Here is a 13,495-nt window from a genome sequence, read left to right as displayed (position 1 = left end):
GTTTTAAACTATAAAATTCTGCAACAATGAGATAAAGAATTTCTGATACCACATGGCATAGGTTTAGGTGGTTTCAACTTTATATGTATTTCAGGAGAGAACAGCAAATCCTAGCTTCTATTTTTAATTAATACCTCAGAGCAACCTTTTTCCTATAGCATGAGGTTTTTGCCAAGATAAAATAGTTGACTTAAAAAGAACTATCATTACACTCTATCCTGGGTAAATCTGTTCTGGCATGGTATTCTAGAATAAATTTTGCTGATTTTGTTGGAAATTAAAAAAAATAGGATAGCATTTCAAAACAGTTGCAATGTGAGTAAGAAAATTGTAGTCAATAAAGTATACACATATAAGAACATTACCTTGATTAATTAATTAATTTCCACAAATGGTGTAATAAGAAGGTAACATGGTTTAAGAAAATCCAGGGAAAAGGGAATAGAAGTTATGTCAAAATTATATACATTATAAAAATTATGTCTTAAAGTGTCAGTAAACTGATAAATGAAATTTAAATATGTCAAAATGTACACTTTCATTAACCCTGTGGATTAACTACATTATCCATGCATGAGCATTAGATCAGGTTAGTAGTCTTAATGAGTAGGAAATGTAGGTGTTACACAATGGATCTTTCTCGTTTCCTTTCAAAAATATTTATTTATTTATTACTATTACTTATTATTTATTTATCAGTAGCTGCACTAATGAGTTTCAATTCCAGAAGTGGAATTTAGAGTTCAATGCATCTTGATCAATTGCAACCCTTCTGTTGTTCTTCCCCATCTTTCTCTCTCCTATACTTACATTTGAGCTTGATTTTTTACATACTGTATGTTGAATATAATGCACATATTTACTGATCCTTCCTCCCTTCATTTGTGTATACCCATCTTGGTGCCCTCTCCAACTAAACGTGCTTTGCCTTGTGGTATTCATTTCGTGAAATGGTTCATTAGTTGTTGAAAGGAGTTAAGCTCTTGGACCGATTCCCGAAGTATACCGGCCTTTAGTCAATTCATTTGTTTGTTTATGCCTATAACCCTGTATATGTTATCATGTAGGTTTGTGTTTAAGGTTATCTTCCACATAGTAGAAAAAGGATTTGCCTTTTCTCTCTAAGCCTGGCTTACTAAATGTTTTTTTTTTCTTTGAGATCTACACAATGGATCTTAAAATAAAGTAGGTGTATCTAAAATGGTACATTGGTTTTACTTATGATATCAGAATGTAAAGTGGAAGTGTTTTCTTGGTGGGAAATATGTGCTAGCGATTTAGTGGATAGACCCTCAGAATGTCTATTTTTCCTAGAAGCTCTTGTGTTCTTTAAACCTTCCCAAGAGTTCTTATCAGGTCTTAGAAGAATTATGTAGCACTTGGGGGCAAAGATGCAGCCTAGGAGCCCTGCACTGGAGGCCAAGATGGAGAAGACCTCCACAGCCACCATGACCTTGCCCTTGGTGCTGTGGTAGACAGGCAGGAAGGTGAGCCACACACTGCAGAACACTACCATGCTAAATGTCAAGAACTTGGCCTCATTGAATGTGTCAGGCAGCTTTCTGGCTAGGAAAGCCACGGTGAAGCTTCCCAGGGCCAAGCAACCCAGGTATCCGAGGACAGAGTAGAAGGCAGTGACAGAGCCTGTGTTGCAGGTGAGGACGATGTGGCCGAGTTCTGCATGGGCGTCCATGTCCATAAAGGGAGGAAAGGTTCCCAGCCAAATTCCACAGAGAGTAAGCTGGATGAAGGAGCAAATGGGAATGATGGAGTTAGAGGCTCCCGAGATTAGAAACCACCTCATTGTTCTTCCTGGTTTCATGGCTTTGAAGGCAAGTATGACAGTAATGGTTTTGGCCAAAATGGTGGAAACTGCCACGGTGAATACAAGTGCAAATATGGTTTGCTGGAGGGTACAGGTGGTCGTGTTAGGATGGCCAATGAAGAGCAAGGAGCAGAGGAAGCACAGGAGGAGGGAGATGAGCAGGACATAGCTGAGAGTCCGGTTATTGGCTTTGACTATGGGAGTGTCACGGTGCTTCACGAAGACCCCCAAAACCGCAGCTGTGATGAGCGAGAAGCCCAGGGCTGAGCAGGCTAGAGCCATCCCCATAGAATCCTCAAATGCCAGAAAGGTTATGATCTTGGGGAAGCAGCGATTTTTCTCGTTGTTGGGGTACTCATGTGTGGGGCACTCGATGCATTGCACTGTATCTGGAGAGGAGAAAGTAAATCAGCATTTCGATTTCCTAAGTTAATGCTTGTTGCCCTTTTGAAGAAAATGGTCATCTCTGTAGTGTCATGCAAGCAGAGAATGCTTGTGATGTTTTTGAGCCACATTAGAGGGAGCTTCTATGTTCTTCAGCCACAGATAAAACCAGACTGGTCCCAGGGGAATCTTCAGCATCTGGGTGTTCTCCATTTGCTTCACCTATGTCTCCGTGATGTCACCCTTCCCAGTCCTTATTCTCCCACTTGGTTTCTCATTATGACCTTTCCAAGTAGCCAAATAAGTCAGATTCAAGGCTTTCAATACCCATACCCAGAGAGAAACTCGCTAAACCTCTTGGCATCTCTGAACTTTGTCTTAGTTTCTATTTCTGATATAACCGGATATGTAGTAGAGTATGTCCTTCAATGTTCTATATCTTTTTTTTGGTGACTATTCTTCCCAAGGTTTCCATATAAATACAGAAATTAGTCTGATTGAAATAAAAAATATTTTCATTTTGAATGTGCTTGAAATGATACAAAACTTTCTTTGATAGCACTGGGATTTGAACACAAGATGTTGAGCTTTCTGGAAAGATGGTCTGCTACCTCAGCCCCGTCAGGATGCCAATTAACTGTCATCATTGTTTGATTAGGATCTCATGTGTTGCCTATGCCAGCCTGGATAGTAGTCCTCCTATTGCCATTTATGTGTAGCTGGTACAACAGGCATGCACTGCCATAACCAAGATCTTATTGACTGAGATGGGCTCTCAGGCGTTTTTTTTTTTTTTTTTTTTTTTTTCCAGATTGTTCTTGAACCGCCATGCTCCTGATCTCAGCCTCCTTACTAGCCAAGAGTACAGGCATGAGGCATGGTGACTGGTGATATTATTAACTTATTGTGTTTTAGCTGCTTTAATTAAAAAATGAAGAATTGATTGTATTTTCCAATTTTTTATTCTTGTAAAACCCAAATCCTCGTTGTTAACCCTTTATAACGTGGCAGGCTATGAGCTTGTCTGCTCAAGGCTACCACTTGTGGAACGACTTCTGGCTTTTTCCAGCTTACTTGGGGGAGGTAAGAGTCTCACAGAATTTTCTTTCCAGGCTGGCTTCAAACTGATATCGTCAGATCTCAATTTTCTGAGTAGCTAGGATAACAGGCATGGGCTACTGGCACCCCAATCTTTTTCTTTCTCTTAGTTGTTTTACACACTGTTGGGTGTTTCAATTCTTTCACAAACAAGATGGTTATTGTTTTGTTCATTTACTGTGGAACTCAGTCACAAGTGCAACACCCCTTTCTAAAGAAGTGCTAACTGCCATTTTAGCTTCTGTACTCAGCTAGCTTGCTTTAGTTTATTATATAATGGACTAATGAAAAAGCATAAATAGGACAACAGAATGTAGACCGAATATTAAAGGCAAAATTTCCCATCCTTGCTAAAAGCAAAAGAGCATCCCTCTCTCCCTCCCTCAGTTCACAGAGCTGACAGCTTCCCAGAGGGTCACTGATAAGCTTGAAGTTTATCACCCGCTGTCCTGAGCTGCTGTATTAGTCGGAAAGGTCTGCTTACAAAATTGTTATGTTTTAAAGAAAAAGCTAATGAGGATCATCCCTAAGAAAAGACTGCCCCTATTCAAAGCTGTATTTTTCCACTTAGGCTATGTTTTGGTTTTTATAAAGAGAGTCATGATCATGCTGACTGGGCCTGTGTTTTGTGCCTGTAACTGAAGGCTAAGTTCTGCTTCTGTAAATCTGCTTGCTTACCCCAACAAGTATTACTGATGCCATTGCCCACAGGAAAGGAATAGTGGGGGTTTGGTGCCCCTATGGGCCACCTACTGTGAGCCACAAAGCTTGATGTTTATGTGAAAGAACAAATGGTCTCAAAGGTCACCAATGAAATTGGACTACATCTATCTTGCATGGCCTGCCTATGTACTCCCCACTCAGGAAAACCTACCCTACCCTAAGCAAGGGACCGTTTTTCACTATCTTGATAGTAAGAGGCAGACCGGCCTAGTTCCTATTAGCTGAGGGTCTTGGAGTCTTGTTTGAATTTGGGATATAATATATACCTGAAGATGATACCATTTTCACCAAAAGATTACTACTGCTAAGATGATAGAAATTATATAGTATTTATTCAGCAATTCCAATCACTATTCTTTATATTTTGAAAAACAAAATGAGTTTCAATAGGTTACCAGTACTTTGTGTTTGTCATTAACATTTTATTTTGATATGCAACTTTTTACATTTATATCTTGGGCAAAGACTACTTTTAGGCATACTAAACAGCACCTTTTATTAAAATATTGTATCATGCATTTATGCCTTGTCTTAATGTGTCATAATATTTAAAAGGTCTTATATTAATTATATCAATAATTAATTAGTTGAACTTGAGGCTGCAGTGCATTTAGGACATGGCACAAAAAATAACATTTTGATGGCAATTGAGGATATCTGCTCTGTACTTACTATTGACTACCCACAGGTAGCCATGAGACTTATATGTGCCGCACACGGAGACTATCACATGGAGACTCTCACTCAGCTATGCGAGCAATAGAACCAGTGTTACAGTTGAACTTAATATGATGAGTAGTCCCCAACAAGACATTACACATAACAGAGTCATAATGGTGATTAGAAATGGATATATTAGCAGGGTTCTGGTGGTGCATGTTTATAATCCTAACTACTCAGGACTGAAATCTGAGGATCATGGTTTGAAGTCAGCCCAGTAAGAAAGTCCATGAAACTCTTAATTTCAATAAGCTACTCAGAAAAGGCCACACGTGGGGCTATGGTTCAAATTGTACAGTGTTAGACTTGAGCCCAAGAAGCTTAGGGACAGCACTTAGACCCTGAGTTAGAGCCCTGGGACTGAAAAATAAATAAATAAAATGGATATATTGAGAGGATGGGTAGATTATGAATGGAGAATGATTGCACTCCAGCTACCAATATCTGTGCTTTCTTGTTACTGAGAAACAGAGGATAGAGTTACCTTAGGGTGGGTTTATGCTTTTTACCTGTCAGATTGGAAATATACCCTTCTGGACAAAAATCACAAATGAAGCAGCATGGAGGTTTTCCTTCCTGTAGAATTTTCCAGAATCCTGGACCACAGCTCTGGCTACACACAGATTGAGGAGTCTGAGGGAGAGAAGAGAAATATTGGCCACGGTTCTGCATATTGTGCAAATCTTTAACACCATGTTATTATCTACACATGAGAGAACTTTGATTTCAGTAGGTCCATAGTGGCTCCATTGAAACATCTCCAAGGCTTTTGCTACTAACACTTAAGAATTTCATTCTGGGTTCATTTTCACATTTTTGAAATGATCACTAAATATTACCACAGTACAAAATCACTTTTACTTCATTTATTTATTTATTTGCCAGTCGTGGGCTTGAACTCAGGGCGTGAGCACTGTCCCTGGCTACTTTCTGTTCAAGGCTAGCACTCTACCACTTGGGCCACAGTGCCACGCCTGGCTTTTTCTATATATGTGGTGCTGAGGAGTCCAAACCAATGCTTCATGTATGCAGGGCAAGCACTTTAACAAAAGGCCATATTCCCAGCTCTTCAATTTTGCTTTATGCAACATTTGAATGCAATATTTCTCTACATTTCATTCTTTGTATTATGCCTTACCTTCCAAAATCTTTCCAATGTAGGTTTCTATGTGGTTCTCTGAATGTATATGTATTATAATATTTTTATTATCTCCTCACATTCCATTGGTTTGTGTATAAGCAACATCCCTAAATATTAAGAAAATGTTGAGTCCTTATGTAAAGGATCTGATTCCCAGACATCACTCCCAAAGCATTCTTGAGAGGTGTGTTTGAGGCATTATTAGAGGGCACATTTAATGCACAGTTTTTCAGATCATTGGAGTTGTCTCTGTGAAGGGGATTGCTGGAGTCATTTATGTTCCTTACCTCTATCTCTCTTTCTTCATTGGGCATAATTGGCATAGGAATCATCTAGAACATCTCCTGAGATATTCAACCATAGTCAATACAATGAAAATGGACAAAAGTAAAAAAAAACAGAGTGGTATCCAAACAGCCTTAGAAAAATGGGAATCATATATTGTATTTATATTGTGTATGTTTATAATGCATAAGAATATAAAAGTGATACTGAACATATATGGTTAAAGGTTTTAGGATATATGAAAGGATATATTTATATATGCGTATTCTCATTTGTATCTTTATTTGTTGACTTTATTACATTTTATCAACTGTTACATAAACATATAATCTCAAAATTATGAAAAAATGAATTTTAAAGACTTAGCATTTTTGTAGGTGTTAGCCAAGATTATGGAAAATCAAGATCACACATTACAAAGTCAAGATGGAGAGATAAACTCAGTGCAAAGTTAGAGATCTTATTTCATCTCATCTCAGGACTCCATTCAGCTCTCTCCATAGGTACCCAATGATATACAGTACTGAGGTGAAATCATACCTGTATGAATCCAACAGGCCATTCTATCATCTCTTCTTTGAGGACCAAGTCTTGATCAAGTGGACTCCTATAGACAAACTCTCCAACTTGAATCATCAACCCAAGACCAGCAGGAAAATTCACAACATTTTGTACATCATACTGTGCAACAGAGCTTGTCTTTGTATCTAAAGAGATGTCGTCCCCAGCACTGTTGGTAAACTGAATTCTACTCAGAAATGGATGAAGCTGGGGGAGGGACAAAATTTACAAATGAGGAGTACATGTTAAGATAAGGATTTAAACTTGCTGAGTCAAAGGAGAAAGAGCTCTTCTCTTCTCTCCCAGAAAAACAAAAGGGGGAAATAAGTGAATCCAGATAGAAACAATTCTAGAATTTTGTCATCTGGGGGCTATTGGCATGGGCTCTGGTAGAAAACTGTTTGGAACTTCTTACAAGCTGTTCTTTGCTTTAAGATTTGTAGTATCTTACTGTGGTGATTGTAGAAGCTCAACATCCATATGGCATATGATATATTCATCATAATGTATAGATTAAATACATATGTTTTATATGTCATCTATAACTTAATAAAACTTTTAAAAAGGCATACTAGTTTTTTGTCTGCCTCTGTCGATGAGAAAGTATTTGGTTGGCTTGTGACATTGCAGGGAGCAATTCACCACCCAGAAACAATTACGGCTCCAAGGAAGTTTGTAACCAAGCATATTGAACTTTTCAGTTTTTGGGTCTCATGACACAGTGTGGGAAATAATCAACCTTACATTATATAGGCCATGTTTGTTTAATTATTCAGTTACTTGAAGGTAAAGAGTTCTAAATCACTTATAATCCTATCAAACTCATCGGGCTATAATAAGCTTCTATGCATCATTAGTGAACTCAGATTGAAAGATAAAAGCACAGGCCATGCTTCCATGATTATTGCAGTGTTGGAGAGAATTGGGTTGTCTAAGCTATTCATCTCCAAGAGTTACTTCAGGATATTTGAGAATTTACTGCTACTTTTAATAAAGTAGGCCATGTAGTGAATGGGCCACAATATGTATAGTTTTGTGCATAAATAACTAGAATGATATATATATATATATTATATCCATATTTTCTGGTATTGGATAAACTCTGAAGCAAAATATAAACCTGATTATGTTTTGATTTTTCTATGCTTTACTGAGTTGTAGTTGAACATTTTACAGCATTTTATCTCAAATTTTACTTTTATGATTTAATTTTTAATTTAGTAGTTAGAAATGGGAAACATTAGGAGCAGAATTCTCCCAATACAGAGAGCAATTACACATGGTCCTCTAGTGAAAATTAAACACTTTGCTTTTTTTTCAGGTACTGTCAGTCTAAAATAAAAATGTAGTCACAGTGTTGTACCTCAGTGAAATAGCTGTAGATGTCATTGGATGCTCACTGTCTGCCTTGTTGCAGAAGATTTACCTGCCAGGGAAGAATCTTAGGCTGGACAAAAGCTCCTGGAGATCCCACTTCTATTTTCTTTAAAAGCATTTTATGAAGGACATGGGCCACTGTGTAGACAGCATTATAGATGCGATGGCTGGAGTCTGATATTGTCATGATGTCAATATTTCCTGGCATGAACTCTAAGGAAACATTTGGTGGGCAAACTCTAGCTTTTCCAAAAAGTGACCCAGCAGGAAGACAATCAAAATTATAAAACCACAATATACTAAAGAAAAAGTCCTCTAGGTATTGAGAGGGTTTAACTGTCTTGAGAAAATGTTTGAAGCCGGGAATTTCTTTCTTATGAGGTGACAGTGACAAACTTCCATGGAAAGAGTGCAGCATGTGGTCCATCTCATACACAACGATATCCCACTTTGATGTCATTATCCACACTTTTCCCATGACTAAGAAGTACTTGGCTGAAATGTCCACGATTATGAGGCTGCCCACTTCACCATACAGTATGTGCACATTCGCAGATGAAATTGGAATCCTGGGAATGATTTCCTTCGGTTCACGTATTGCCTGAGTGGTAGGCAACTTTTCTGTTAGAGCCACGCAAATACCTTTCTTTACCATCTCTGCTTTAAGAATCTGAAGGAACTGCTCCCCTTTCATGTCATCAGAAATGAAGAGCGATACCCACGTCCAACCAAAATGAAGCAGTAAGGAGATCATTGCATGAACAAGAAAGTTGTCTTTGGCAGCCATCTGGTAAAGTGATGAAAACTGGTCTTTGTCATCTAGCATGGGATGATAAGGTCCATATGTGATCTGAATAAACAAGGACAAATAATGATTGTGAGATTAGAGGATTGGGGGTTTTCCCTCCTGGAAAAGATAAGAGTGGGGATTGTGGAATATATACTTTTCAGTAGAGGAAAGGACTACTACAAGGATTAATAACTTCTCTCATTCTGGGAAAAACATAAAACCATGTTTCACAGTGCCATTGGTTTTCGAAAAACATTTCTGGTTTCCTCAGTAAAGCATGGAAGAAAATCTGTGAAATCGCAGTGCTTCCTTATCACTTGAAGTGGGAATACAGGTAGGCATGAAATGTGAATGGAGTATCACCAAGATAGTGGTATTTGCCTCATCCTTGACCCCGTGGCTTGAGGTATGAGGACATAATCTCTACAAGTAATGTTGCTTACCAATATTATTAACAACAAATACCAACAACTTTTGATACTATTAGTCTTTTGGTAGTTTTATTTTAATTTATTTTCACAACAACCTGCATTATCTTTAATGGCGCTTTTGATTATACTTTGTAAATTTTGAAATATTAGCTTTTTTTCTAGAAAAGAGCTCTCTTAAGAGAATGTTAACATTGCCATCTATATTGGCATCTATGTTGGCATGGCTTCAATCCTCTGGGAGAAACCTGTGATGTGGAGAGTTGAAGGGGAAAGCTCAATGGGAATGCTCCCGAGAGCTGCTTGGGTAGACACGAGCAAGGCAGATGTGGGCAGGAGGAGAGGGTGAAACCCAAAGGAGGTACAAATGAACGCCCCTTTGATCATATACAAGGATATAGTATTGGTGGGGAGCTTAGCAATTCTTCCCACAATTACAATCCACTTACCTGTGGGGTTTTGTAGAGCTCTAAAAGTGGTCCAATCTCAGCTGAAAATGTGGCTGCAGTTCCCGCAATGATGGCAACTGACTTGTCGTGCATAGTGCATTTATAGTTAGGGAGAATCTCATCACCCCCAGACAGCCACAGCAGAGCATTCTCTAAGCTTGTTTGGTAACTGTGATGGGCATTGTAGATATGGTAGCCCAGGGACAGATTGGGGAGGAGATGGAAGTTCTTATTGATCTCCTCAATGGCAAAGTGAAAGGCCAGAGCATACTGGTAGTTCTTCCAAAGCCATCTAAACACACAGAGAGAGCTGTATTAATGGGACTAATCAAAACACATGCAGTGAAATGCAATGGCAACTCCTTAGCCAAGGCAGAATGTTATTCTGAGGCTTTCATTCAGAAATTCTCCTCCTTTGGCCTAAGCTTCTGATGAAAAAGGGAATTTTGCACAGCCATAACATTATGTCAATTTCAGGTAAAACGATGGACCTAGAACAAATCATGATAACTGAGGTTAGCCAAGCTCAGAGAAACAAACAGCACCCACTTTGTCTCCTATGCAAAAGTTAGATGTAATGTACACTGAAGCATGTTAAATTATACAGGACTATGCATTGCCACACAGTGAGAGCAGAGGACGAAATTCTTAGGAGAAGAATACAAAGGTGAAATGCTTATGTGCCCCTGAACATATAAAATAATATTTACCAAATTGAACTCCAGGAAATGGAGGAGGTTATTTTCTTTGTTGATGTTTTTGTTTTCTTTTCCCTTTGTAGTGTTTGTTCATTTATCTGTCTTTGCAAGAGGAAGGGGGTCACAGGAATGAAAAGACAAAGGGTAATCAAATGCAGCTGAGGTACTCACTAGACACTATGCTGAAACTGGACTGTATAACCTGTGAGTGGCGTTGGGAGGGAGAAACTGGGAGAGAATGAGGCAAGGGCTAACATTGTCCAAAAAGAAATGTACTTTTGACCTGACTCATCTAACTGAAACACATCTGTGCATCACCTCTATAAAAACAATGAACAGATTAAACAAGAAAAAAAAGGAGTCAAAGAAACTTGAATGGCTTAAAAAAATAGCTGGCAGCTTGGTTGTGGCCCAAGTGGTAGAGTGCTTGCCTTGAGTAAAAAAGTTCGAGACAGTGCCCAGGTCCTCAGCTCAAGCTCAAGGACTGGCATAAAAAAGACAAAAAATTATGATAAGGAAATATTGATATGAGAAAGTTAAGCCTTAAAAATCCATGAGTTTTAAAAAAAAAGTACTCATTATCTTATGTAACTGTAAGTGCTCTGTATATCATCTTTACAATTACATTTTTAAAAGAAAATACTCAAAAAAATCTATGACTGTTTTACTAGGAAATTTTTGGCAGACGGTTAAGTTAGCATTAACACCAGCCCTACAAGTTGGGTCTAAGCAAAATAGAATACTTTGCATCTTATTCTGTATTAATGGGACTAACATGTTGCCTCTAAGAGCCTGATTTTAAAATATTACAATATTAAAATTGAAAGGGAATACCAAAATTGAGAGACACAGGGTAAAAAAAGACAAACAACTACAAAAGCAATACTTGCAAAACTGTTTGTTGTATGTGAACTTAACACCTGGCCGGGGAGGGGGGGGGGGAAAGGGAAAGGAGGAGGAGGGAAGGGGCGTATGAGGGACAAGGTAACAAACAGTACAAGAAATGTATCCAATGCCTAACGTATGAAACTGTAACCTCTCTGTACATCAGTTTGATAATAAAAATTTGAAAAAAAATAAAATATTAAAATAAAGCACATGATAGATTGTAAGTAACAGATGCTTTCATGGCCTCAACAAATAGAAAGATAAATGAAATTTAAGAGTCAAATGAAAAGATAGCTACCCAGGTTAAAGATTTGAGAGACAGCACTCAAAACCAAATTAATGAAGTAAAGAAGTAGATGTAAGATCTAAGAGATGACATGGAAATCATCAGGAAAGACCAGTCAGAAGGAAAAGAGATTAGAAATCAAGTAGCTAGCCTACAGTCCCGACTAACTGAAGCAGAGGAGCGAATCTCACAGCTGAATATTCCCTAGAATCTATGGAGAAAGATCAAAAATCAATACAAATCCAGTCCAATCAACAAAACAGATCGCTACAGGAGATGCAAGACATGAACAGGAAGCCCAATTTAAGGATAATACGTAAGGAGGAAAACCTAGCGAAAGAAGTTAATGGGATAGGCAACCTATTTAACAGAATATTAGCTGAGAACTTCCCAAATATCCAGAAGGAATGGCCTATACAGATACAAGAAGAATTTAGAACCCCAAACCAACCAGAATAGGACATCCCACTGACACATTGTGATCAAAACAGGATCAGTAGAGTACAAGGAAAGAATCCTTAAAGCTGTTAGGGAGAAGAAAACAATCACACATAAAGGAAAAAGCAATCAGAATTACCCCAGATTTCTCAGCAGAGACCATGAAAGTAAGGAGAGCCTGGAATGAGGTATACCAAACACTAAATAAAAATAACTACCAACCAAGAATACTGTACCCAGCCAAATTCTCATTCATAGCCGAAGGTCAAATATAATCTTCCACAATCAGGAAAAACTGAATCAATATTTCTCCACCAAACCAGCTTTACAGAAAATCTTCAAAGATGTACTATAGAGGGAAAATAATCAAGATCCCAATACAGACAGAGAAATGAAGCCTAAATAGTAAACATCAGATCAAGAATTGGGAAGACACTTGGGGCTGGGGATATGGCCTAGTGGCAAGAGTGTCTGCCTCAGATACATGAGGCCCTAGGTTCGATTCCCCAGCACCACATATACGGAAAACGGCCAGAAGCGGCGCTGTGGCTCAAGTGGCAGAGTGCTAGCCTTGAGCGGGAAGAAGCCAGGGACAGTGCTCAGGCCCTGAGTCCAAGGCCCAGGACTGGCGAAAAAAAAAATTAAAAAAAAAAAAAAAGAATTGGGAAGACACAGCTTTTAACAAGATAGTGATAATAAAGAAACAAACGATCATCTCTCAATCCCAACTCCCAACATTAATGTCCTTAATTCTCCAATTAAATGACATAGGCTCAAAAGTTGGATCAAAAATCAAGATCCATCTTTCTACTGCCTCCAAGAGACACATGTATGCAGCACAAGTAAACATCTTCTAAAAGTGAAAGGCTGGAATCAAATCTATCAAGCAAATGGCCCCCATAAGCAGGCTGGAGTTGCAATCCTAGTATCAGACAAAATTGAGTTCAAATTAAAAAGGTAAGCAGAGACAAAGAAGGTTACTACATACTAGTAAAGGGATATCTCCTACAGGAAGATATAACCATCCCAAATATCTAGACACCAAATGCAGGAGCACCCAACTTCATCAAACAAACACTAATGACTCTAAAAACACTCATAGACCCAAACACATTGATAGTTGGGGACTTTAACACTCCACCATCACCTCTGGACAGATCAACACGCCAAAAACTGAACAAAGAAATCACAGAACTAAATAATTGCATAGACCAGTAAGACTTAACTGACATCTACAGAATATTCCACCCAGCAACAACAGAATACACATTCTTCTCCGCAGCACATGGAACATTCTCCAAAATAGGTCACATCTTAGGGCCCAAAGAAAATCTGTACAAATTCAGAAGTATCAAAACCATTCCTTGCATTCTCTCAGACCACAATGGAATAAAATTAGAGCTC

General features: G+C 38.4%; 1 protein-coding gene across 1 annotated transcript in view; it reads right to left on the bottom strand.

Moving 5' to 3' along the window:
• The window catches only part of LOC125355944 (vomeronasal type-2 receptor 116-like), a 29,826-nt gene that overhangs the window by 7,503 nt on the left and 8,828 nt on the right, over nt 1-13,495 (bottom strand). Inside the window, exons 3-7 of the mRNA XM_048352199.1 lie at nt 9,782-10,073; nt 8,164-8,964; nt 6,717-6,944; nt 5,260-5,383; nt 1,336-2,214 (exon numbers count right to left, since the gene is read on the bottom strand). Of these exons, the coding sequence (XP_048208156.1) occupies nt 1,336-2,214; nt 5,260-5,383; nt 6,717-6,944; nt 8,164-8,964; nt 9,782-10,073 (2,324 nt within the window). The remainder of the gene's footprint in view (nt 1-1,335; nt 2,215-5,259; nt 5,384-6,716; nt 6,945-8,163; nt 8,965-9,781; nt 10,074-13,495) is intronic.

This window comes from Perognathus longimembris, chromosome 8 (genome assembly GCF_023159225.1).
Source record: "Perognathus longimembris pacificus isolate PPM17 chromosome 8, ASM2315922v1, whole genome shotgun sequence".
NCBI classification, from domain to species: domain Eukaryota; kingdom Metazoa; phylum Chordata; class Mammalia; order Rodentia; family Heteromyidae; genus Perognathus; species Perognathus longimembris.
Note: the sequence above shows the minus strand (reverse complement) of the source record. Positions and strands in the feature narration are given on the sequence as shown.